This window comes from Saccostrea echinata, unplaced genomic scaffold, assembly GCF_033153115.1.
Source record: "Saccostrea echinata isolate AGI-Se365-2 ecotype Australia unplaced genomic scaffold, CSIRO_AGI_Sech_v1 ptg000060l, whole genome shotgun sequence".
Taxonomy (NCBI): domain Eukaryota; kingdom Metazoa; phylum Mollusca; class Bivalvia; order Ostreida; family Ostreidae; genus Saccostrea; species Saccostrea echinata.
This window is the reverse complement of record NW_026889809.1, coordinates 3,005,149-3,032,712: the sequence shown is the minus strand read 5'-3', so window position 1 is coordinate 3,032,712 and position 27,564 is coordinate 3,005,149. Positions and strand designations below refer to the sequence as shown.

Below are 27,564 nucleotides of genomic sequence, written 5' to 3'. Positions count from 1 at the left end.
TTAAACAGCTAAGGACCTCACTGTCCCTGTTAAACAGCTAAGGACCTCACTGTCCCTGTCAAACAGCCAAGGACCTCACTGTCCCTGTTAAACAGCTAAGGACCTCACTGTCCCTGTTAAACAGCTAAGGACCTCACTGTCCCTGTCAAACAGCCAAGGACCTCACTGTCCCTGTTAAACAGCTAAGGACCTCACTGTCCCTGTCAAATAACCAAGGACCTCACTGTCCCTGTCAAATAACCAAGGACCTCACTGTCCCTGTCAAACAGCCAAGGACCTCACTGTCCCTGTCAAACATAACATCCAAGGACCTCACTGTCCCTGTCAATCAACCAAGGACCCCACTGTCCCTGTCAAACATCCAAGGACCTCACTGTTCCTGTTAAACAGCTAAGGACCTCACTGTCCCTGTTAAACAGCCAAGGACCTCACTGTCCCTGTCAAACAGCCAAGGACCTCACTGTCCCTGTCAAACAACCAAGGACCTCACTGTCCCTGTCAAACAACCAAGGACCTCACTGTCCCTGTTAAACAGCTAAGGACTTCACTGTCCCTGTCAAACAGCCAAAGACCTCACTGTCCCTGTCAAACAACCAAGGACCTCACTGTCCATGTTAAACAACCAAGGACCTCACTGTCCATGTTAAACAAGACCCTACTCTCCCTGTCAAGCACTGTGATGGAATTACTGTTTTGTGACTTAATTGTAGAACATCTTTAATATTCTTCCATCAGTCCTAATATCTTCTGGTCAATGCCCACAAAATGAAAAGATAAACAAAATAGATAACTAAAAAAGAGCAAAAACAAATTATTAATGTATTAAACATATGACATTTAAATTAGGATGAGTGCAGAGGAACTTGGTAATTTTGTAAAGAATAAGTGTTGATGAATCTGCACTAAGATCGTGAATAAATGAGAAGTAAGAACTAAACAAATTGTCTTTAGGGGATATTTGTTTATTGCTTTGTGAAATATTGTGTGATAATTCAATATTCTGTTTCATTGCCATGCTGAAAGTATTGGTACTCGGGGGACTAATAACACAATAATCAGAGCTCTCGGTAATTTGATAACAGACAACTACAGACATTTTTGCTGTTTAAAAAATATACACCGAGTGTTACTTCCATGACACACCATTGTCAATTTTCACTGCTGAACAATTAGTGAGAGAAGCCAGGCTCTGAACTCACCTGACCTCCCTTAGATATATGGATTGTCTCCTTTTGATTTGTGTATGTAAAAAAATGTTGTGAACTAGGAAAGTCCCAGTGCAAGATTCTGGCACAATGGTTATACAGTAGACAGAAGTTGAGTGATGGTGAAATTTTACAGCACTGTGTTGAGATAACAATTATGGCTCCTGAGAGAATTCTCCTGCATCTTAAATTGATGAAAAGTTAAATAAACTGAAGAGTAGGTGAAGGTAAAAAATTAAAAAAAAAAAAAGCCCTTCATTGAAATACATGTAATTGCTTAGATCCAGCTGTCTTGGATAAAAAAAAACCCAATAGTTTCCAAGTGTTCTAAATTCTGCACATAACGTAGCACATTGCATCCACTTAAAACTTGCCTTAAAGCTCTTGAATCCATGGGTTTTATCTAAACAGTAATGATCTGAATTGAGTCTTTGTGCACTGCATTCAAATTAAAGTAGACCTTTAATACTAGAATAAAGAATTAGATAGTAATGAGTGAATTCACCAAAGCACTAAACTGAGTAGCAAAACAATAGAATCTCCCCTTCTCTCTCTCTCCTTCTCTCTCTCTGAGCTGTATTCCATTGTTCAGATTTTATTGTTGATGTGGTGGACATGGATTGTCTCTATATTTGGTACTGTTATCTTTGTCAATGTATCTTTTATCTAAACATTTTATTGGTGATGGCCATTTATTTTCCTTTTCCTTTATAAAGCTTTAGTCATGTACTTAATAGTTTCAATGTAAAAAAGTAAAAGTTTTTATTCGATCACTTCTTCTTTTTTTTTTACTCTTTGCTACTTTTCATTAATGAACAGTAAATATACTCACAATTTATTTTAATTTCCTTAATTCTAAGCATGTGATCTTGGTTTACAGACGTTTTATGTCTGCCTGACTTGACATCACCAGGTCTTTTTTTTTAATTTTTACAGAGCCATTGAGTATGGTGTTGACAGCGAGAACCTCAGTCTTTCAGCAATAAGAACCATTCGAGTTTTGCGTCCATTACGTGCTATAAATAGAATTCCAAGTAAGAAATAATTATGACTTTATTTGGGAAATCATTTGAACTTTTGTACTGTATGAATTCTTTGGTGATACTTGAATATGTAAAAGTCATTTTAAAACATCATCAAAATGTTGACATACTTCTAGTCCTTATTTCTATTTACTGTAAACAATAGCATTAAGTACTTTCAGGACTTTGATTAATAATTTAGTGTCTTCAGGGCATTTTCCCCAACAGTTTGGGAATGTAACCTATAGCACTGAGAAAAGGGTAATTTGTCAGCATTTTTTTAGCCAGTGGAATTTCAACACTTTAACTATTTCACTAATAGAATGACTAGAATACTGAAAATTTGAAAGTATAATGGGATTTCCCCCCCCCCCCCCCAAAAAAAAAAGTTATTAAGGCAAATATTCAATTTCAACTTGTTTTTCTATAGCTTTAATTGATTTTTCGACCTTGTAGGAAAACAGTAGATGGTCTATTGATTTGCTACATGTAACAATTGCATTTTCCAGGAAAAAATACCCATGACTTTCCTTTTGAAATTAATTTGATGTCCTATAATTTTGCTTTCAGAGAAGCAGAAAAAATGCCATTAGATTATTTTAGGAAGAAGATGTTATTTTCATTTCATTCAACATCATAATTGTGGATACGAAAAAAATAATACTAATTTTTTAAAATTTATTAAAAATATATAATCTATTGTTTTCATGTTGTACATAATCAAAGGCCTGAAAGTACTCTGTGGAAAAAAATAAACACCTTTATTGTATATTGTAAAAATTTAAAATATTCTCAGTGTTGATATCTTGTTTGTTTTGGTTTCAGGTACAGATGGTACCATCTGATTTGTTTTATTTACAGGTATATTGTATTTTTACACCTTGACCTACTTTACTTTGTCCCACAGGTATGCGGATCCTTGTGATGCTGCTGCTGGACACCCTACCTATGTTATGGAATGTCCTTCTGTTGTGTTTCTTTGTCTTCTTTATTTTTGGAATAATTGGAGTTCAGCTCTGGGCAGGAGTACTACGAAACAGGTGCTTCCTGGACGTTAGTGAAAATATTTCATATTCTTAGTAAGTATATCTCATTCCATTTATAGAAAAAAATATCTCAATGACATATTCCTAGTAAGCATAGTAAGTCTCAGTTAGTTAGTAATCATCATATCTGTAAATATATTCTTGAATGAACTGAAAAGATTTTTTTTCAATATACACAGGCCATGAGCAGCTTGCAGTTCAATTTCATGTGTTATATATCTTTTATTTTTTAGTATAATATACTATTTAATATTTACTCATTTAACTGTAAGCAGATCATTCTTATGAAAGGAAAATTGAGATGCAAAATAAATATCAAAGGGTTGATATGCCTAGAACCTCAATGTATTTATATTAATAAGAATAAAATTAATAGTCCTTGAATATATTGATTATGCCATCAAAGTCGTAGGAGAAACCTGAAGCCTAAAATTAAGTTGTATTAGGGTAGATTTATATTTAGGGACAGTAGACGCATGGTCTTTTGAAGGAATGATATAGGTCTGCTGATCTCTCATTTACGGACATTGATTCCTGCCATCTTTGACAGTCAGCTGACGTTTGCTTGATTCCATTGTCAAAATTTCCTGTTTAGCTACTTTGACTTAAGCTAATGAATTAAAGCAAAATATAGAGATTAGTTTTAGCTTATCTGTCTGAGGAGAAAGATCAGGCACATATATAACTTGTCATAAAAACTAGAGAAAAGATAAAGTATTGGCATTGAATTTATTTCCTACGCCTTTGATAATAAATTGATTTTCTTGTTTCTTGCAGTGCAAATCTTAGTCCATACTATGTCCCTAAGAAGATTGGTAGTATGCCCCAGGCAGACTACATTTGTAGTAAAACAGGGGAGTCGGGGATGAGATATTGCTCTGGACTGCCTCGGTTTGAGTATGAAGGCATTAAATGTAATGCCTCGGCTCGACCGTTCAGCAATAACACGCCCACAAACGACTCGTGTGTAAACTGGAACCAGTACTACACAAACTGCACGGCAGGCGATAAAAATCCGTTCCAGGGCGGAGTGTCGTTTGACAACATTGGACTTGCTTGGGTGGCCATATTTCAGGTACCAATTTGATTTGGGGTTTAAATAGGAGTTGCATTTTTACATCTCATACTTCCTAATTTTGCAGATACTACAGATTGATGAGCTAGATATGGATTTTTTTCACAACTTGAGAATAACATTTTCAGCTTTGTGAGATGATTTTCCCAGTTCATTAATTTCTTTGAGTTCTAGTATTCATGTATTGAAATAAGAACTGATATAGAAATTAAATACGGTATAGACAAACAAGTGTGAGTAAAACAAAACTTGTCTGCCAAATGTTCAAGTGTTTATCAGCAGTGTAGGTTTCCTGATCAATGACTTTATACCTAAATACAATTGATAATCAAAGGTTTTACAAAGATTTTGAATGGAAAATGCTATTAATGAGTTAATGAATAGGTTTTTCTTCTTGCTGCATTGGAACATTTTGTATTATCTATGTATTACAGCAGTTAATTAAAGTATTCTTATTCCTCAAAATCTAAAGCTTACATAATAATTATCTGCTTGTGATCCCACACAAAGCTTTAAAGAAATCTTGAACATGGGATTCTCGTGCTGAGGGAAGTGATTTACATGAGAATCTTGCCGGTTGATTAATAGGAGAGCTTGACAGTAACTCTTAAGATTTCAATGATAAATGACAGTTCCTCAAAGAACAGTGGCAAGAAGACACCATTTTCATGACTGAATACCACTTGTGAATCAAAGTTTTACGGTCTGTAGGGGGAACTTCATGACTAGAAATTCCCACAAGGAGAATTTGATCAATTGTTCTCTGATAATTTGTCAGTAACAGTGATAATAGCCCAGATTCTCAGAATCTCTGATTTTACATAGAAAGTCTTACTGGTCCTTTTATAAGCCTTTGTTACGCTTGTGTATACTCTGCACTGGTCCTTTACTAGTATAATGCAAGTAACTATCTGGAAGTAAGCATGTTCAGAACATCAGATATAAGACTTAAAAAATTAAAATCACAGGACCACCATTTTGAAATTTCCATTAAAATGATCTGTGGCTTTCAGCTTTAAAATGATTTGTCTAGGGTACGTATTGGCCTATGATTTTATTTTTATATTGAAGTAAGATGATATTCTGGATAAAAGATCATTTAGACAGTATAAATGGCATTTGCCTGATAGCTTCTACTGCAGACTTCTACCGGAGACATCAGACAGGGATAGGTGAAGGTCACAGCTTAGGACAGTAATGTCATAGGAATTGTGACTAAGCAAATGATACAAAATCAAGTCCCATTTGTCTTCTGTGGAATATGCTTGAAAATAATGGAGGAAAAAGACAAAAACTGATTATACTGGCTACATTGAGTACAAGTACGAAATGAATCTGATGGATAAAAGATGGAGATTGCCAATTTTGGATTGATAAAAACCATGGATATGCAAGGAAGCTAAATTAAAAAAAAAAAAAAAAACGGGAATGTAGGGCAGTGATCTCCTGTACATTACAGTTTGTCAATCTTTGAATGGTTATGACAGATTGACTGGTATCACATGAAGGTTTGATCAAGTTAACAAAGAGCATAAGAGGTTGAAGAATTGATTCCATCAATACTTAAACTGACAGGTTTACAGCTTAAAGTAAACATAAACCTAAAGAAACAATAGCTGCATGCATATTAAACATTTCTCAGCGGTGTTTGTAATAAAGCAGGGAATCTATGAAGGGTATCTGCTGGCTGGTTTGTAATCATTGGTCCATTTCGCTGGAACTCTTTGGGTCATGTTTGATCAATAAACTGAACACTGATGACTCAACAGGATGGCAAGCTCATTGAAATTAGGTCACAGTTCTTAACCTTGACCTCTAAATATTGCCAGAAGTAGGAATTCAAACAAATGTTCAGGATGACAATATCCTGATATGACAAGAAAATCATTAAATTAAATTTGGTTTAAAATAATAGTTTTTTTTCCTTGAACAGAAATAGATACATAGATTAATTAGAAACATGTGCACAGGTGGGGACAAGATTAACGTGTTGATTGAGATCAAAAAGTTCCTATTTCCTTTTGGAAATGTGATTCTGAAATTTTGCAAGTATGACATATATGTAATTCAATAAACTAGATCTTGTAGCACTTTCCAAAGAATCATTCATTTAAACTTTATTGTGTAATAAATACTTGAAAACTAGGCACAAAATATACAGTAAAACTTGTCTAATCAAGAAGTTATGTATTCTGAAAGCTCTAATTAATATGACTATAATACCTGTGTTTATGACCTGACTCTGATATGACTATAATACCAGTGTTTATGATCTGACTCTGATATGACTATAATACCTGTGTTTATGACCTATACCTGATATGACTGTAATACCTGTGTTTATGACCTGTATCTGATATGACTATAATACCTGTGTTAATTACCTGGCTCTGATATGACTATAATACCTGTGTTTATGACCTGACTCTGATATGACTATAATACTTGTGTTTATGACCTGTATCTGATATGACTATAATACCTGTGTTAATTACCTGGCTCTGATATGACTATAATACCTGTGTTTAATACCTGGTTCTGATATGACTATAATACTTGTGTTTATGACCTGTATCTGATATGACTATAATACCTGTGTTTATGACCTGACTCTGATATGACTATAATACTTGTGTTTATGACCTGTATCTGATACGACTATAATACCTGTGTTTATGACCTGACTCTGATATGACTATAATACCTGTGTTTATGACCTGTATCTGATATGACTATAATACCTGTATTTATGACCTGTATCTGATATGACTATAATACCTGTGTTTATGACCTGTATCTGATATGACTATTTACCTGTGTTTATGACATGGGTCTGGCATGACTAAAATATCTGTGTTTATTGCCTGGGTCTGAATATGACTATATTGTGTGTCTATTACTAGCATCTCATATGAATATTACCTGTGTTTATTGCTTGTATCTGATTTAACTATTACATGTTTATATAATCTGCCTCTTATATGACTATTACATGTGTTTATTACCTGTATCTGCTAATCTGCTATGAGTATAACCTGTTTTTATTATCAATATCTGTTATGACTATTATCTGTTTCCGATAATTAATTAATTCTCTTAATTACAGGTAATTAGTCTGGAGAGTTGGGTTAACATTATGTACTACGTGCAGGATGCTCATTCTTTTTGGGACTGGATCTACTTTGTTGCTTTAATTGTGGTGAGTATTGGCTACTACCCTGTCTGTTTGTCTGTACTATCTACATACATTCACAAGAGGACAGTTTATTGTGGTCAGTATTTAGTACTGCATTGTCTGTTTGTCAGTACTATCTACATACATTTACAATAGGACAGTGTATTGTGGTCAGTATTCAGTACTGCATTGTCTGCTATTCTGTACTATCTACATACATTTACAAGAGGACAGTGTATTGTGGTCAGTGTTCATATGACTGTCGAGGCAAGACTCTTACATCAGTGCCAAAGATATCTGAAACTCTTCTCAAAATGCTGATCCTCACAAATCATATTCTAAATTTCAAAAAATAAGATAAAAAAATGTATTGCAATATCATAATTATGTGTTTGAACTTGGAGTGGGAAAAACAGAGTTTAAGTATTTAGTATGAAATATTGGAGAAAGCATTAGAAATAAGATGCGCTTTGATTGATCCCGTGGTGGTTGTCAGATGACAACTACGTCATTCGCTACCTGGAAACGCTTCAAATTCATTCACTGGTTCCAATTTAATGCTATCACAAGCACAGTCTCTTACGTCAATGATCAGGGAATGTCCTTGGCTTTTTACTGAAGATTGAAAAATTGTTCAAAAAACACTGAAATTATGTAAAAGTTTCAGTTGGTGGGTTTTGTTTTCAAGAAAAAGATCCTTGATTCATTCTTACTAGCCTTATTATTAATTCTGACAGAGAATACACAGAAAAGAGTTCACCAAGTGTCACTATTACCCGTTATTATACACAGAAAAGAGTTCACCCATTGTCACCATTACCCGTTATCATGTACTTAGGGATTTTGATAAAGATGATGTTTATCATTGATTTTTTTTTATACAATTATCAGCGCGTAATTGTAGGGTTGGTAGATCTGTAATTAGCGATATTGATTATGTCGTTAATACATGAAGATACATGGGATAAGAGACCAGTCACACTTTGTTATCTAATGGACTGTTGACAGAAGCTAATGTCAACCTCAACAACATCACTTCCTGTTCGTTAATTGTGGGTCTCTTAAAAGTATCGTACTATTTACACTGTAGCAAAAAACATACGTAAGAGTGGACAGCATGCAGACAAAAATGTAATCAATTAACAGGAACGGTTCTAACACTGAAAATCAGGCTGGGATATCTAGGATATTTACATAGTAAAGGCTCATGAAATTTCACTGTATAAAATTGCTTATTCAGGGCTTATTTGGAATTTATGTTTTAATTATGAATTCAATTTCCTTGAAACTAAAGAAAGATGAGAATTAAATAAGTCATTTTCATCTGAATGCTTTACTTTAACCTGTTGAGGTATTTATTTGCTTTGGATTTTTTTCATATCTTAGCTGCTTTGATTTAAAATTCAGAAATAAATTTATCCAGATCGCTGATAAAGATTTTGTAGAATTGACATGAAAGATCATGGAAGAGAACTACATGTAAATGCAGTTAAATAAATAAAAGAAAGAAATCTTATAGGAACTTGTCAAATGATTTCAAGGAAGATCAGGTGAATTATTTTAAATTTGAATGTTCTTATTCTGTTTTTTTTTTTTAGATTGGATCATTTTTCATGATAAACCTGTGTCTGGTAGTCATAGCAACACAATTCTCAGAGACAAAGAAGAGAGAGACAGAAAGAATGATGCAGGAGAGAAAGCGATTTCAATCCTCTAGTACCCTGGCCAGTAACTCGGAGCCGGGAGGGTGTTACGCAGAAATCCTCAAATATTTAGCTCACTGTTGGCGTCGTGCCAAACGAAAAGTGCTCAGAGCCTATTACAATGCTAGAGGCAAAACCCACAAGAATAGGAAGGTTAAACCTGAACTGTCACTGCGACGCAAACGACACAAAGGTACTTCCTCTTCCTGTTCCCACAAACGACCCCAGAGTCGTTCCTCCTGCCCCTCCTGTAGGTACAACTACTACTACCAGCTCATCAGTGCCAATGAAAATCTCTACAACCCTCCAGATGAGTCGCGCCACAACAGTGTCAGGAATCTTCGTAGAAACAGTAGCCCCTTGGCCCCCCGAGCTAGCCCCGAAATGTCAGACCTGGAGTCTGTTTCTTCTCCCCGGCGCTCTAACTTTCTGACTGTGCCTAATTCTCTCCACCCTGCCTCTTTTGACTCCCTGCACTCTCTTTCTATAAGCAGCACTTCTGATAATCTCTCCTCCTCACTGCCAAAATATCGTGGCTCTTCTAATCACCTGGCTGCTCCATCACCGCATGCAAGCATTAGTAGGGCTTCTTCCTTCAATAGTTCTAGTCGCCGACATCTGCCCTCCCTGCCAGAGTCTCTATCTATGCATCAAGTGGGCTGCCCCGCCCATCAGGTGGGCTGCCCCACCCATGGTTCGTGTCATAAGCTAGCGACCAACTCGCTGCTCCATGTGGATAGTGGTAGTCGTGTTAGGATTCGTCATGCTAGCACTAGGTCTGGTGAGTAACCCAGTGTAGTGACGCATGCTGCTTTTTTCCTCTGTGTTTAGCCTCATTCTAGAGCTTGCTTAGTTACTGTTGTTGCTATAATTATGTCTTTGTACTGTAGATTGCTTGTTGGTAGAAATTTTTGTCTGCATGTGATAATGTGTGTTTGCTGTTTTCTATTTATATTGTAAATTATTAAGTTTGTTAAATATTGGCTCAATATTTTTTAGGTAGACCCTTGTGAACATATTGTGAAAAGATTACATATATTCTAGAACCAGATAAAACTGATAAGCATATGTTTTGATAGTACTGAACAACGATAGCCTTTGTTGGAATATCAGTACATAGGCCCAGTCCTGGTTTGGACCCAGTGCACAAGATAATGAATGTGTGTCTGCTGCTGGATAAATTACAACATCATTGTTGACAGAACTCCAGAAATGGAACCACTCAGCTACCTAAGCAAACAAGTTTCCTGACATTGTTATGTAATGTGGAGATTTCATTGACATTTTAAAATCAATTTGTATGCCTCTGTCCAATGAAATCCAGGAATTTATAAATAGGTTGAGATCTCGGGATGATAAGGTTTGAGAATGGGACAAACTGCCGGGTTTTTACTTAGTCGTTTATACAGAAAAAGTCCAGTAATGACTCATTATACCGCAAGATTTATTAATAATCAATTACAATACACATGTATGGAAAATCGATTTCAATACTTTGAATTTTTATAATGATTATGAACTCTTTGTTTCATCCAATTTGGTTCCAAGTTGCTCTGCCAGAGAATTGCTTGCTTTTTGATAGCATGCTTGTCTGTACTGTGTAAGAATTGTTTGGGTTTTTTTCTTTTTGGGTTACATGCTTGTTTGTACTGTGTATAAGAATTGTTTGGGTTTTCTCTTTTTGTTTGCATGCTTTTATGTAACATGTATAAGCTGTATCAGTCTGTCATACATTTTCCTAAGCTTCCTATGGTCCATTCTTTGTATGTTCTTTTTTCCCATGATGCCCCCTCCCTGCCCCTCTCTCTCTCCTCGGACAGTTAGTCAAAGGTTGTAAGTACCTGATGCAGTTTACCTGACTAAACCCCCATCCCTTTTAAAGGTTCTTTTCAGATTTCTAAAACTATTTGTTGTATTACATATTTCTAGATAAATTTCATACAAATGTTAGACCTTTTTTTTTCCTTGAATTTTTTGTTTCATTCATTGTATTGTATATTTTGATTCTAATATATTTTTCTCAAAGTTGAAAACAGCAATGTGATATTAAACATGAATAAAATGTTGCTTTTGATAGAGATTCCTGAGGATCTATTAGAAGCCATTAATGACAAACAGATTCAGAATCTGGTGAATAGCATAGAGAAACAAGGGGGTGGTCCTCGATGTCATCATGTGACACACGATGTTCCCGAGTCTGAGGACTCTGAGTCCAAAGACTCGCACAACGAACCAAAAACAAGTAAGCTCATAAACAATTACTAAACAAAATAAAGAAGGATTTAAGTTTAAAGCTAATTATAATTAAAAAATAAATGGTCTAGGAATGTATCCTTCATGTTGTCATGGAAATGGAACAAAGGTGCAGTCTAAAAAATGAGTGAAAAATTAAGAAATTTTTGAAAGATGGTGGAGGCAGATTTATTCATCGATGAAGAGTTCAGCTAGGAAATGTCAGAGCTTTTATAGCGTCCCCCAGAAACTGAGTAATGGAGCACGGATGTGTGGTCTCTCCGAGTCTTGGGGGCATTGGTATTTTGTAGATTTGTGTCTCCTGTATAACTGTGTGCTGGCTTGCTACATTAAATATGTATGGAATATTAGCCGTAATAGAATATTGGTAAAAATTGACGCCAGCTATAAATCAATTACTTTGCTTAGTTAACTGATTATATAGTCGACTTGTGTTGGTGGCTACATCCATATCAACACCAATTTCTACTGCTTAAAAGCCTTAGGGTCTATATTTAGTATTTAGTGGATATCTATCTAATTTAGGGTAATAAAGCTTGCTAAAATAATCTAAAGTAGTAATGAAGTATGTATGAAGCTATTTTAAGAAGGTGTGTATTGAGTTCAAGGGGATTGAACTTGAATGCTTTATAGCAAGAATTTTTTCTCAAAATATGAATATTTCAGAGCTCTCCTAAGACTGTATTTTAATTAGCCACCAGAAGAAACTTTACCTCTTCTGTAAATACAATTAGACCTACGTGTATTGGATAAGAGGAAAATAAAAGTTTATTAAAATAAATAGACATCCACCATTTTGAAGAGATGACATTTCATTCTTTTGTTTTAAATTATTATTATCATGAAATGAATCTGTATTGACCTGTCACTATTAGTTTAACTGAGTATTTTCTATTTCATCAAAATGTTTCTAGTCTACTTTATATGTAACTCAAATAGCCTGGGCCCCAATTTACAAATTAACTAAGACCAAAATCGAGATGTACCAGATTCTAAAATCTTAAAGAATTTATTTTTCTGTTAAAGCTTAATACAAAAAAAATCTTTCAATTTTGTTTTTCGATTATCATTTTCAAATTAATGTAAGGAAGAGTAACATTTGGTCCTGGTTGTAAAATATTTTGTAAAATGGACTACAGGTCTTTTTGTTGATTTCTATACTCCCAGTAATGTGCTGTAGTTTGTGGCATGCTTGCAGCTTGTAAAAAGAACTTCCAGCAGGGAATGAAGACCTTTGTGGAACACAGATTTTTCCGTCAAGGGATTCTGACAGCTATTCTGATCAACACCCTTAGTATGGGCATAGAATATCACAACCAGGTAAAGGAAAGCTATTGTATTTAACACCCTTAGTATGGGCATAGAATATCACAACTAGGTAAATGAAAGCTATTGTATTTAACACCCTTAGTATGGGCATAGAATATCACAACTAGGTAAATGAAAGCTATTGTATTTAACACCCTTAGTATGGGCAAAGAATACCACAACCAGGACAGTTTAACAAATCTGTATGGGCATAGAATACTAGAAGGTCAGTAATAGCTGTTCTATTTAACACCCTCAGAATGGGCATTGAATACTGGGTCACAAACCTAGTAAAATGCAGCTTTTCTATTTGACACCCTCTGTGTCAGCATAGGAAAGTAACAGGGGTTCTATTTAACACCCTTAGAATGGGCATCTATATAACACTCTCTGTATGGGCATAGAATACTACAAGGTAATTACAAGCTGTTCTATATAACACCCTCTGTATGGGCATAGAATACTACAAGGTAATTACAAGCAGTTCAATATAACACTCTCTGTATGGGCATAAAATACTACAAGGTATAAAAAAAATACATGAAGATAAAATAAAGATGATATTATTGTTGTTTCAGCCTGAAGAACTAACAGAAGCCCTTGAGTACAGTAATTTGGTTTTCTCTATTCTTTTTGCCGTGGAAATGTTTTTCAAACTTTGTGCTTATGGATTTGTTGGCTATATTCAAGATGGATTCAATGTCTTTGATGGATTTATTGTAATTCTAAGGTACAGTGATAGAAAACTATTTATTTACATTATTTCTTTTTTTAGATCAATTAATTCTGGTAAACTAGTTTGATAAAAATACAACAGATTTGGGTATTGTAAACTTTGCTAGTCATCCAAAATATTTTCTCTTTCTAGCAAAGATTGAAAAAATTATGTCTGACAAATGAAAGAATTTGAATGAATTGATTTAAGTACTTTCAGATCTTTGATTAATTTTGAATGGGTGATGATGAATTTTTTTTCCAGTATGGTTGAATTAACACAGCAAGGAGGAGCTAGTGGTCTATCCGTTTTAAGAACTTTCAGGTTGCTACGGATACTGAAGCTTGTCCGTTTCCTGCCAGCACTCCGCAGACAGCTTGTGGTCATGCTTAGGACAATGGATAACGTTGCCACCTTCTTTGCCTTATTAGTTTTATTTATTTTTATATTTAGGTGAGTCTTTCTTAATTTGTTTATTTAATTTTTAAAGTTAATTGATTGGTCTATAATTAGTATCATCAGTAATTTTCAGATTTCCTATTGTTAACTATAGATACAGGTCAGAAACAGTGAAGTTAATGAATATTTCTGTATTATATTTTTTTAATTAACATCATATTTTTAATGGATGAATGTAAAGTTTGTAATTGGTTCATTTGGCAATGAACAACCTGCATATGACAATATTTTTACAAGGAAAAGCAGAACATCTGAAACAAGGATATTGTGCAAAGGTTAAATGATTAATTGCTATTTTTCTGTAGCATTCTGGGAATGAACTTATTTGGCTGTAAGTTCTGTAAAACAAAGCCAGATGGGTCCCGATATTGTAACCGCAAGAATTTTGATTCCCTTCTCTGGGCAATTATAACGGTGTTCCAGGTATAAGCAACAGCTAGTCAGAGTAGTAGCAATGTCATTGGTTGGTGTGGTTTGGCCTTACATGTAAAACAGACAGTCGTTGTACGTCATAACAATCATCCAGTAACTAACACGCACGATCTGGTCGGCCAGTGGTAGAATGTATGATTGTCTTCATCTGTCATTCAAAATATTCAGTTACCTTTAATAGTTGTAACCGAATTCTTTTGTATGGATCTTCACTAGTTATGTTATTGACATTGAAAAAAAAAACTTGCTGCATTTAATTAGATTAGTTGAATGAAGTTTGTTGTAAATGACATAATCAATATTGATGTTTTGGTTCTCAGTAACAGTTTGAATGCAACTCAGTTAATTCATCATTATTATCATCATTATTAATGTGGAATAATTGCATGCTGTTCAAATCTACTTCAAAACATGAGATAATGTATCTTAAAATATTCTACTCGATGCGCCACCATTTCAACTCCTCTGCTTTTGTTTGAATTTTGTTTTGTTGATTTTGTTCAGTTAAAAGCAACCCTTGCACCAAGTACTTTAACCTAACATTTTGAGCACCATTTTGTTTAATATTGTGTTGTTACAATCACCATAGTAACCACTGTGAGGTAATACAAATGGGACCCTCATGTGACCTACCCATATTATTTAATTTTGATTTGAGTTGCCTGAGCTATTGGATAGAGATGGAACACAAACACAGGAAAGACCCAGACATGCACTCAGCTTTTGTTTTAACCCTGTCATGACGCAATCATTCTGGCAGAGAATTACTATCAGTGCCTCTGTATACTATATTTGGCTCTATCTCAAAAAAAAATGACATACAACCAGGGTTGTTTTAGTAGAAAAGTTCATTAAAACATCACCATAACAACATGGCATTGAAGTTCTCAGCTGTTGCTAAATATATATGCCCCCAAACAGTTATATAGCCGTTGTACATTGACCACAATTATTAGAGTTTATGTGACAAGAGTCCTTTTGTAAATCATGTTGTCATGACAACACCTTGAGGGTTGTCCATGGTAACAGATTTACAAAGGTCAACCATCATGTTGCTATCTGTGGCTTTTTGTGTTTTGTGCATGTGACAGTGTACTGGGCATGAATCTGTTTGGTGGCAAATTTTGTTGGCGTGGCAATGGTACGCTCTGCACATGTTTGGATGCCCTTGACCCTACAATGGACTGCCAGTGTGAGAGGGCCAATTTTAACACTCTGTTATGGTCAGTGGTAACAGTTTTCCAGGTAATGTATTATTTCCTTTACTTGGTCAGTGCATTAGCATTGATGCCACGCAGGTGTGACCAAGTTCTGCACAACCTTATGTTACCATTGAAGAGTTTACACACTTCTTTTTATTACTTAAAACATTTTTACCTTTTTCAAAAAAAGAGTCTGTCCTATATTCAACCATACTTTTCAAAACCATGCATAACAGCACATAAACATCATGATCCAATGAAAATCATTGAAAGTATTGATCTTCATTACTCAAATAACAGAAATTAATCATTTTTAATACAAGAGATCAGAAAATATAACTGAGGGACCAACAATGCAATTAAAACAGAATTAAAACAGATCTCTGTACTGCCATGGCTGACAAGAATCCTGGGTCTGGGGAAAAAACTTATTGATGCATAAGTTCTCCAGTGTTTTGGAAGTTTCTGTTGTAAATAGCAGTACTTAGGGAGTTTCATAATTATCCAATAGCAACATGAGGAGCTTTAAACATTGATTTGTTCCTAACATCGACTCCAACTAACCCTCACCCTGCCAGTATCAAACCACAAACTATAGGTCCAAAGCTCACTAAAAGTCAACTGTCAAAAACGGCTTTAAATCACACTGAATTTAGAAATGTTTTACAAAGAATTATGAGATGCTGTTTATCTTTTAAGTTTTTGGAGGTTGACATTTAGCTGAGATTGCCTCCCTTGAGTTCTATACCTCTTTTATCCTGCCCTGTCACTAACAGAAAATATTGTGTTCAGAATTAGGACATAAATGACAACCTTAAGGCCAGACTTATATGTTCACTAATTGACATTAATAATTATAAGACTTCAATCCTTGCATTTGACTTTTTGAAACATTTTTTTTTTCTAAATAGATTTTTGTTGACAAGATAATTAAACAAGCTGGAAAAGAAAGACATGTTAAAAGAAGAAAATGTCTAATAGTGGTATATTAGTTTGGCCTTAAACTATTAACATATATAACCATGGGAACATCTCTGGTAATTAACTGTAGAAAGCTTCAAGTAGTTGATTTCACCATATGATTTATGTTATCCAGAAGTTAGAATAATGATTAATTATATTTAGTAACAGATATATCTTAAATTTTATTACCAGTAAAAAAATAATTTAAAAAATGAAACTTTTTGATCATCATTTTGAGATTAGAATGTTATTAACCTTAAACTCTGTGACATTTGGATGTAAATCTGTTGATCTGATTGGTCATTTCCTTTAACATGTGACTTAAAGTGCTAATTCTGATAGGTCACTTCCTATGAAATATGATACAACTATAAATTTGATTGGTAGGTGCTAACACAGGAGGACTGGAACACGGTTCTTTACAATGGCATGCAGACAACTTCTGCGTGGGCCTCTCTGTACTTCATAGCCCTGATGACCTTGGGAAACTATGTACTGTTTAACCTCTTAGTCGCCATATTGGTGGAAGGATTTTCAACAGAGGTAAAAATAGAGCAAAAACAAGGAGGCTCAGATAATTAAAAGTTCAAACATCATTTCTATAAAATATTAAAAAAAAGTGAAGAATCCAAAAGAATGGTGGAGCCTGGATATGATATAGTAGAGTTATATAATACCAGTGTTTAATTGTGTTGTTTAGGAAGAAGAAAAGAAAAAAATGAAGTTAGAAAACAAAGAAAAAGAGCTTCAGAGCATTTTGTCAGAAACCAACAATAATGAGGAGAAAAATGAGAGCATCAAACTAAAGAGTCTGGATATCGTTCAAGGCAAAATTAACAACACAGAGCGAGGTAAGGGGAGGTTACTCTAACTGTCTGCTGATAAATAAAAATTACTCGCAAAGAAAATGACTAACATTGAAGTTTAGAGCCAAAATAACTAGAAAACAAGATAGTAGTTCTCAAGCTGTCATGTTGGATAAAATGATATAGATGTAAATGTCACTTCATTACAATTGATATTATATAACAGAACAATCTTTCCATTAAATAACCATAATAAAAGTAATTTGTTGTTTCAGCCAAAATGCTGGGTGTAGCCTGCCAAAATCCCACTGTTAAAGATGACAATGCCAAGACCAGCCCCCCAACCACCACCCAGCCTGACCTGAACCCCCCAATCATCACACACACAGCTGCCACACCCATGCCAACACCCCAAGGATCCCCCAATGAACATGGCCCAAAGGAGTGCAATAAAGTCACCCTGTGTGTCCATCCCCCGGTAGAAATGAGTACGCTGTCTGTGAGGTCATCTTCTGTAAGTTTCTCCATGTAGAGAATGTACGCCACACACAACATCAGTTACCAGAATGTACACCACACACAACATCAGTTACAAGAATGTACACCACACACCACATCAGTTACAAGAATGTATACCACACACAACATCAGTTACCAGAATGTACACCACACACAACATCAGTTACCAGAATGTACACCACACACAATATCAGTTACCAGAATGTACACCACACACAATATCAGTTACAAGAATGTACACCACACACCACATCAGTTATAAGAATGTACACCACACACAACATCAGTTACCAGAATGTACACCACACGCCACATCAGTTACAAGAATGTACACCACACACAACATCAGTTATGAGAATGTACACCACACACAACATCAGTTACCCATCACATCAGTTACCAGAATGTACACCACACACAACACCAGTTACCAGAATGTACACTACACATCACATTCTGTACACCACACACAACATCAGTTACAAGAATGTAGGGGTGGGGGGTCAACAAATTTTCAAGAATGTACACCACACACAACATCAGTTACGACAATGTACACCACACATAACATCAGTTACGACAATGTACACCACAGTACACCACACATAACATCAGTTACGACAATGTACACCACACACAACATCAGTTACCAGAATGTACACCACACATAACATCAGTTACCAGAATGTATACATGAAATGCTTAAAAATTTGATACAAGTAAACTCTTAAGGAGGCTGGGGGGTCAACAAATTAACCATCAGATATAACTTAATTTTTTAGATATGATATCTTAAGCTGTCAACTATCATTTGGCAAACAAAAATTTCATACATTTTAGTTTTAAAATTTGATCATTTTTGTATATCTTTATATGGAGCTCTTCTTCTAAAGGAGATCAATATAGTCTGAAAATGGCCACAACCACCCAACCGTCTTAAAGTAGGCAAAATTAGTTGATTATCATATAGAAGATAGTTTAAATTTCAATCACTTCATCATAATTTTTTTCTTTACAGACAAATTCCAGCTTACGAGCATCCCCACGTCTTTCACCTCGCCTCTCCCCACGAATTTCTCCAAGACCATCACCTTGCCTTTCTCCATGCCTTCGTAGATCTTTAAGTTCTGGTAGCCGTAGCAACAGCTGGAGGAGAGGTCGTTCACAGGATGGGGACAGGAAGTGCCTTGTTCCCGAGTGTAAGATTGACAGCATGGATACTGACGATGACGAAGTCTTTCAACTGACTTGTCCGTCACCGACTGTAAATAGGTCAGTCTAAAATTGTCACTGATACACTGTAAATAGGTCAGTCTAAAATTGTCACTGATACACTGTAAATAGGTCAGTCTAAAATTGTCACTGATAGAATAATTATGTCAGATTGTTTGAATATTATTGTGTTGAGAACTATTGTTTTAATCAGGATGGACTCATGGTTCCTGCTAAATATACATATAATTTCTTCTAGAACCCATAAATTTTGAAGAACCTGTTTTTGCAGGCACATCTAATATGCACAAATGAGTCATGTTAAGAGGGCTTTTTTCCATTATCAAAGAAAGATAAATGTATTGTAATGACAGCTATCACATTGCTTCAGCAGGAAAAAATGTTTTAAGTTTTTTTTTTGTATCTGTGATCACTATGGATTTGACTAGTGATACTGAGTTTGGTGGCCGTATAATTGATGAATCAGTGCCGTGTAGATGATGAAGGAGTTACTGTGTACGATTTTCTAAGTGCATTTGTCATTGATTCTATCATACGTCTCTAGCTCGTAATGTCCCACTTCAAAACGCGGCTGCATGATTTGCTGAAGATATTGCATAACAATCTCTGTATGTAACAGGGTTTGAAGTTGGACTTAATTATTTCTTCCATCATTATATCCTGGCAGCTGATATAAAACAAACCAAATAAAGAGTTATTGAGGATAGAAGCAAATAATGACTGGACCAGCACAGTCTGTTACAATATATCACAAAAATACATATCAGCTGATGATCCAATGAGTGCAGATTTATAGGAATGCAAAACTAATATCTGTAAAAAAAAAAAAAAAATCCTTTTCTTTGGTAATATGGTAGTCGGAATGGAGTAGCAAACTGTCTGCTAAAGTGTGCAAAATCCAAATCCTAAAACAATTTAAATGTCCTTCAATATTTATATCTTATAGCATGCAGTCTAGAGAAAGTAGGGATATTTCGAAGAAAAGTTATCCCTTATGAAAAACAAATTTTTACTTTCTTATGGACATACCGTATATACTCACCTATAAGTCGGTTGTATTTTTGAAGCTTCAATTAGAGGGATTGACCCACTAAAATACCAACCATATAACTCGCGTATAAGTCAGATAAAGAGTTTTGGACCAAAGTTTAACTCCCAAAAAACCAACTTACAGGCGAGGAATATATGGTATGTCATGTTTTGAAGGAGGAGTTAAACTCCTTCACTTTGCTTAGAATCCTGATGTTTGTCTCCTTACAGATTAATATCTAAAATTGCATTTCCTTTTCGATATTGTCTGAAAACTACATTTCTTTATTTACAGAAATGAATGTAATGGCCACCTCCCCCTGAACAATCAGAGGACTCTAAGCCCCCAGAATTCTATCAAACGGCCAGTCCCATCCCCGAGGAACTCCTTCAAGACCCGCAACAATTCCTGTAGCAGCACACAGAGCAACTGTAACTCCATCCTCCTCAGTCGACAAAACTCCTTCAACAGCAGACGTACGCTCAACTCGCTGTCCTCAATGAGTGCAGTACTCAAGGAGGAGGTCAAACAGAATAACCTGACAGAGGGCACCACCTCTCCCACCCAGGTGGAGGTCAGTCTGACTGGAGTAGAGGGAGAAGAGGACCCTGATGCTATAGACGAGACGGTCAGTGACTCAAAATTTGTTGTAAAAAAGTCATATTGAAAAAAAGCCAATGAAATTTTTTTTAAAACTTCAAACCTAAAGTGTACTGTTGATTGCTTCTTTTACATGAGTACTTGATATCATGTAATGACTCATACACATCATATTGAGAGAACAGGGCTATTTTCAAGATCATAGCAGCTATGTAGCTCTGTGTAGCCACTGTGATCTTGAATGATATGCTAACCTAGCCATTACAAAGTTAATTCATACGTTACGTTCAATATGACCTAGATATCTAGCCTAGCAGCTAGGCTAGCTGCTAAAATGCAGCCCAGCAATTCCTGAGTGGAGTACATAGATCAAGAGTTTTTAAATTGATTTCAGCAATGTTAAAATAAAAGCTAAAAATCTTATTATCTAAGAAGTGCTCCTCACAAAATTGCACAATAATAAATTAAAATTCAGTGCCTTATAATTATTTAGTAATCAGCAGTATTATAATAGTTCTCTGTTTGCTGTCGTTATGAGCAAATTAATTGTTACCATATCAAATATTTGATCTCTCTTATAAGCTTAGAATCTATTTCGCCACTTAATTTTACAGAACTGCAGCTACTCTTGGTGTCCTGAGCCACATGGCTGCTTTAAGACCCGACACGAACACGCCCTGTATTTGCTGGCTCCTAACAATGCGCTGAGGAGGGTGTGTCATCATTTGATGGCCCAGCAGTGGTTCGACAATACCGTGCTCTTCTTTATTGCTCTTAACTGTATAACCTTAGCCATGGAGCGACCCAACATACCCCCGGACAGTGTTGTAAGTGTCGCAAAATACATGTACTTATTGATTAAGTCATTTCACTACATACAGCCAAATATATAGTGTCCATAGCTACAGGTCAATCAATTCATAAAACAATAAACACATAAGTTACATTGTTATCTGTAATTCAATTTTTGTTTTTTACAGGAAAGAGAATTCTTGAATTATTCCAATTACGTGTTTACTTGTGTGTTCACTGTGGAAATGATGATAAAGGTAGGTTTAAACAGCTCAGTACATTATTAATATTAAAGTGTTGTTTATTAAGCAGAACAGAGAATACAAAATGTATAAAAGCTTTGGCGTATTAATTTACACAAGGATTTGTGGCTTACAAAGAAACTCTACAGAGTACCCATACAAGTTCAAAGAGTAAAATCATAAATCTTGAACTAAAATTAAAGTGATGGCACTGAAAAGCTTAAGAAATTTAATCAACAATGAACATGCAAAATTATTTTAAATTTAAACCCAAACTTTAAGAGAACCTGTGATGAATTCTTACAGGTGTTAGCTAAAGGCCTGGTGATAGGACAGCACGCGTACCTGAAGAGTGGCTGGAACGTCATGGACGGTTTTCTCGTAGTTATCTCCCTTGTGGACATACTTATCTCCATCTCCGCTGATAGCAGCCCAAGAATTTTTGGAATTTTAAGAGTTTTTAGACTTCTTCGAACTCTGCGACCACTCAGGTAGTTAAGTATATAACTGTCATTTAACTTCATACAAAATGGAGGCATCTTGTGTTAAGATTACGGTATCTGTACTGATGCTACAAACAACAGAGTACTCATTATATCTACGTATTTGTTTCAGAGTTATTAGCCGAGCCCCGGGCCTGAAGCTTGTTGTACAAACTTTATTATCTTCCCTTCGACCAATTGGAAACATTGTTCTTATTTGCTGCACATTTTTCATTATATTTGGCATTCTAGGAGTTCAGGTAATTCTGTAGTGCATATAAAAAAAAATAAGAAGAAGACAACTGCTATCAAGTTTTAAAATATTACTTTCTTTTACAATGAATTGTTTTAAATGGTACATTTTTAAGATTGAACTGTCTTTAATTAAATTTTTCTTTTATCAGCTGTTTTAATGGGACACTTTATTACTGTTATAGTAAAGGATCTAATGTAGGACTGTGCTGTCGTTAATTTATTGTATACCTTTCCTTTTTAGCTGTTTAAGGGGACATTTTATTATTGTAAAGGCCCTAATGTCCAAAACATCAAGAACAAGACACAGTGTTTGACTGAAGACAAGAAAAATGTCTGGATCAACCAGAAGTACAATTTTGATGATCTTGGACAGGTAAATCTTACTTAATTGGAGCATTTATTAATTACTGTAAACCAACTTTTATTCATGTGCGAGAAATATGCACAAGTTTTGTGACTTTCTTTTACTTGGGAAGATTTGTCGCTGTGAACTATTTATTTCATTGCATTTTTCTGTAGAATAATCCTCATTTGCGAAAATTATTTGATGCAGATAGATTTAAAACTTACATATGGCAAATAAAAGTTGTCGCCAATAAAAGTTGGTGTACAGTAAGCCTTGATCATGGAAAAGGGGAGGGGTATATGATTTATCTCCCTTTAAGCATTTTGGATCTTGTCCAGTGATTAGTGTTTTGTACACTGTATTATTGTTGTATTTCAGGCTTTGATGGCCCTGTTTGTTCTGGCATCTAAGGATGGTTGGGTCAGTATCATGTACACAGGTCTGGATGCAGTCGGCGTAGACCAGCAGGTTTGTGTTGTAACATCAAAATTATTAATCAACACAGAATTTATACTGGGTTTTGAAAATATCATTTTAAAGCATTTGTTGGTTAAAAATTGGTTGGTTAATTTTTTTATTTTTAATTAATATTCTATGAACTGAGGTTGTGGGGTTTTAATTTAATTTTTTTTTATAGCCGATAGAAAACTACAGTGAATGGCGACTGCTTTACTTCATCTCCTTCCTGCTTTTGGTCGGATTCTTTGTTCTCAACATGTTTGTGGGCGTTGTGGTAGAAAACTTTCACAAGTGTCGACAGGATCAGGAAATAGAAGAACGAGAACGTCGTACTGCAAAACGGAAACATAAAATGGAGCAGAAAAAAAAGAGTGAGAGTAAAACGGAGACAGGTATCAGAGTCTGGCATACGCACTGTTGTCTTTTTGCTTTGGAGAGGTGGATCCACAGAATACAGGGGTGGATATCAATTTAAAATTGAGCACATTTTAGCATTAAGATCTAAGTTTTGTAGTGAAGTAATGGCGTGTATTCTATGGATCCAGCATCATGTTAAATGTTTCATTGATAAATAAACACCTATATTGATTTGTAGATAAATCTATATTTTAAAACAGGAGAAAGAAAAAGCATATGAATCCAAGAACCACGTACTTTTCAGTACTGAAATAAAATATAAATTTTTAGACAAATAATTATCTATTCACACAAATTTGAAATGCACAATAATAAACTTATGGTAAGTGTTCAGTTAAATAGCTTTGCATGTTTAAATATGGACTTAGTAGTTTTGCTTCAGGAGTTTGAAAAGAACTATTGCTAAACTTTTAATTAATTACGTAAGTATAACCTCTGTTTGATTTTTTTTTCATGGATATAAAGTTCATTATCAAGTAGACTTCAGTAGATGCATTTTTATCAAACAGTGTCTATTTTTAGTAGTTTATGCATGAGTAGAGGATAATCTGTCTGCGATGGTTGACTTCTGTAGACTAGACGTGGAATATTTTGCTTGTGGTTTTTAGTTTGCACACAGAAGCCAGACTCGATATCATTATGTAAACTAAATCATCTGTGTTGTCTCAATCAGTTCTTTATGGTTTTTTTCTCTTTTTTAACCTTTAATCTTTAAACAGCACTTTTAGCCAAGATGAAAATCTTAAGTGTAACATTTGTTGGCAACATCAAAAGTTGACAGTCAGTTTATGACAATTAAAGCTAATCCGAGACATCAGCTAAGTTTTTGATTAAGAGTGCCTCAGATAGCACTGGGTTTCCTGTTATATTAAATTACATTACATTATGTATTACACTGTGCACATAATATAGCTTGGAATTTGCTTAATTCCTTGTTAGAGATGAATGCTGTGGCATTTTTTATGGTAAACTGAATGAAGCTTTATATGAAAGTCATGGAATTGTGGAAAGGTAGAAAACTGGACTGTATTATTAGCAGAATTAATGATCAGATAAGCACCCAACCTTGTAATACTCATTTTATTATTTCTTTTTGTTTTCAGAGCTAAATCGACCCCCATACTGGGCAGATTACTCCGCAAGTCGACTAATTATACACCAGGTTGTTAACAGCAAATACTTTGACCTTGCTATTGCTATGGTTATAGGGTTAAATGTCATCACCATGGCAATGGAATACTACATGATGCCAGCGGTAATACTTTGTTTACACAGATTTTTTTTCGTATTTGTTTTTTCTTTTTAATAGTTTTCTCTCAACGATTACTATAATTTCTATTACAGAAACTAGAGTTTGGTTTTTATTCTTTTTAATAGTTTTTCTCTTAACTGTTACTATTATTTCTATCACAGGAACTAGAGTTTGCCCTGAAGATCTTCAACTATTTTTTTACAAGTGTGTTTATTATTGAGGCCTCACTGAAGATTTTAGCTCTGGGCCTGGTACGATACATCAAAGACAGGTAAGGGGGAGATAAATCATGGTTATAAGAATACCGTTCCACATAATGACACTGCAACAGAGCAGCTCTTTGAGATTTTAAGGTCTGAAATGCTAAATGTCAAAATACAGTAGAATTGTTGAATATTTATTGTTAATTCACTCCTTAATTTGTAAAATAATCGAAAATAAGACATGGTGGTAATTTCATTATTTTAGCTTTAATAGAGGATAAGACTGTTTTGTACCTTTTAAATATTGCTGTTATTATGAAAAAGTAATCTCTAGGGATACAGAATATTTGACAGAATCTCATCTGTATGTTACTTTTTTTTTTTCAATATGCTTCTGTAGCAGGTAACAGGAGATTTTCACGACTGAATTATTTTGGCTTACCTCACTGATGAACATTTTGATTATTCTCTCTTTTTTTTAAATCAAATTTCAGATTTTTTTAACATACTAATTTTTCCTCTGCACTCATGTTACTTTACTGTATGGAGTCTTTAAGAACACACTATTTAAATTTTTTTAAAAAACAAGGTTTTAAAAAAAAAAATCAGTGTTTTTTGTTTCAATTTCATTTTTAGTAATCAGTCTATTGCTGACATAAAAAGATAATATGTTGTCTCCATTTTGAGTGGAATGTGAAGTTTTAAAAAAAAGAGCAAGTCAAACTTGGCACATACTAGAAATACAAGTATTCCCTCATGACATGTAATAAATCAATATTAATAAGAAATGAGTTGCACGTACAACTGGTCTCCTTCACTGCATGTAATAAATCCTTAGTCTGATATGTTGTTTAACTAGCAAATACTTATATATTCTTCTTTTTTATGACTCATCAATTTTCTACTGGAGTATTTAAAAAGTTTACATTCTCACAATAGGTGTGTGTTTTAATGATACACAATCAATTTTCAATTTGCCTATATCTTGTTCACTATTTTTTTCTTCTCTGTTTCCAAACTTTTTTTAGAAAAAATAAAAAACAAAGCAAAATTATAATTTTTCAAGTAAATAATATAAAATTTTTAATTTTCGAAATACATATAGAATTATTTTCTTCCATTGGCTTGACCCAACATGTCTTATTACTTCCCTTGATAGGACAAGTTATTCCTGCATTCTGATTGGTTGTATTCATATTGTAGGTGGAACCAGCTTGACATGTTTATAGTAATTCTGTCTATTGTTGGGATCATTCTGGAGGAGATGAAAACAAACGTAATCCCAATCAACCCTACCATTATCAGGGTCATGAGAGTGCTTAGAATTGCAAGAGGTAAGTTAGCAAGGTGAAAAGGTGTGGATATTGGTACAATCACAGAGTTACATTATATAACTACCGTATACCTTGTAATGATTATATATTTTAAAGCATATTAAAGGTCATGCATCACTACACATTTGTAAGATTATACTGATAAATAATTAGTATAATAACAATAAACTTTCTCTCTCAGTGTTAAAGCTGTTGAAGATGGCGAAGGGAATCCGTGCACTGCTGGATACAGTAATTCAGGCTTTGCCGCAGGTCGGCAATCTCGCCCTACTTTTCTTCCTTCTCTTCTTCATCTTTGCGGCCCTCGGAGTCGAACTGTTTGGAAGATTAGGTAAAAATGCTGCTATTATGACATGCTTCAATAAGCTCATATTGACCTCTTGCGAGAGATGTGCATGTCTGTTTTAACTATTAAATTTCTGACTATTAAATTTCTGTTGAGAGATTCAGAGTAAATAGAAGTTAACAGCAGATTGCTGGAGACAGATTCAATTGTTTTATTAGATCATGGTGTGTGATCTGTAATATTTGTATGTGTTCAATTATATTTTTTTCAGAATGCTCTGAGGCCCACCCATGTGAGGGGTTGGGAGAACACGCCCACTTTAAGGACTTTGGGATGGCATTTCTGACCTTGTTTAGAGTAGCCACTGGCGACAACTGGAATGGAATTATGAAGGTCAGTTTTCTTTTAAACTTCTCACTGGGTAAAAAGTGAAACATAAAATATGTGAATTTTACTATGCCAAGGTAAAATGTATGTCCTCATAAAGAGATTGTAGAGAAAATTATCACTAGGATTGGCCCTATGGTTAGCTTTGGTATCACAGGCACGGGTAATTTTGCACAAAGTTATTGTACATACAATGTAAACATGCAGTGTGATCTCCCTGTAGTTGTGTCACCGGGTTCACAGGTGCGTGAAAGTCAGTCAATATATCGGGTCTCAGTAGCTCAGTGGTTAGAGCGCTGGCACGGAACGCCAGAGGCCCTGGGTTCGAGTCCCAGTTGAGACTTGATTTTTCACCACCTGTGA

General features: G+C 34.8%; 1 protein-coding gene across 1 annotated transcript in view; it reads left to right on the top strand.

The window, feature by feature from the left end:
* The window catches only part of LOC133175030 (voltage-dependent T-type calcium channel subunit alpha-1H-like), a 44,089-nt gene that overhangs the window by 8,752 nt on the left and 7,773 nt on the right, over window positions 1-27,564 (top strand). The window contains exons 2-29 of the mRNA XM_061310120.1: window positions 2,142-2,239; window positions 3,135-3,306; window positions 4,051-4,348; window positions 7,455-7,547; window positions 9,122-9,419; window positions 11,304-11,468; window positions 12,660-12,799; window positions 13,366-13,517; window positions 13,767-13,955; window positions 14,267-14,384; window positions 15,486-15,638; window positions 16,946-17,101; window positions 17,259-17,409; window positions 17,640-17,878; window positions 18,902-19,155; window positions 20,441-20,774; window positions 21,361-21,573; window positions 21,727-21,795; window positions 22,087-22,271; window positions 22,396-22,522; window positions 22,759-22,890; window positions 23,242-23,331; window positions 23,501-23,714; window positions 24,843-24,994; window positions 25,153-25,262; window positions 26,398-26,528; window positions 26,710-26,859; window positions 27,086-27,207. Of these exons, the coding sequence (XP_061166104.1) occupies window positions 2,142-2,239; window positions 3,135-3,306; window positions 4,051-4,348; window positions 7,455-7,547; window positions 9,122-9,419; window positions 11,304-11,468; window positions 12,660-12,799; window positions 13,366-13,517; window positions 13,767-13,955; window positions 14,267-14,384; window positions 15,486-15,638; window positions 16,946-17,101; window positions 17,259-17,409; window positions 17,640-17,878; window positions 18,902-19,155; window positions 20,441-20,774; window positions 21,361-21,573; window positions 21,727-21,795; window positions 22,087-22,271; window positions 22,396-22,522; window positions 22,759-22,890; window positions 23,242-23,331; window positions 23,501-23,714; window positions 24,843-24,994; window positions 25,153-25,262; window positions 26,398-26,528; window positions 26,710-26,859; window positions 27,086-27,207 (4,705 nt within the window). The remainder of the gene's footprint in view (window positions 1-2,141; window positions 2,240-3,134; window positions 3,307-4,050; window positions 4,349-7,454; window positions 7,548-9,121; window positions 9,420-11,303; window positions 11,469-12,659; window positions 12,800-13,365; window positions 13,518-13,766; window positions 13,956-14,266; window positions 14,385-15,485; window positions 15,639-16,945; window positions 17,102-17,258; window positions 17,410-17,639; window positions 17,879-18,901; window positions 19,156-20,440; window positions 20,775-21,360; window positions 21,574-21,726; window positions 21,796-22,086; window positions 22,272-22,395; window positions 22,523-22,758; window positions 22,891-23,241; window positions 23,332-23,500; window positions 23,715-24,842; window positions 24,995-25,152; window positions 25,263-26,397; window positions 26,529-26,709; window positions 26,860-27,085; window positions 27,208-27,564) is intronic.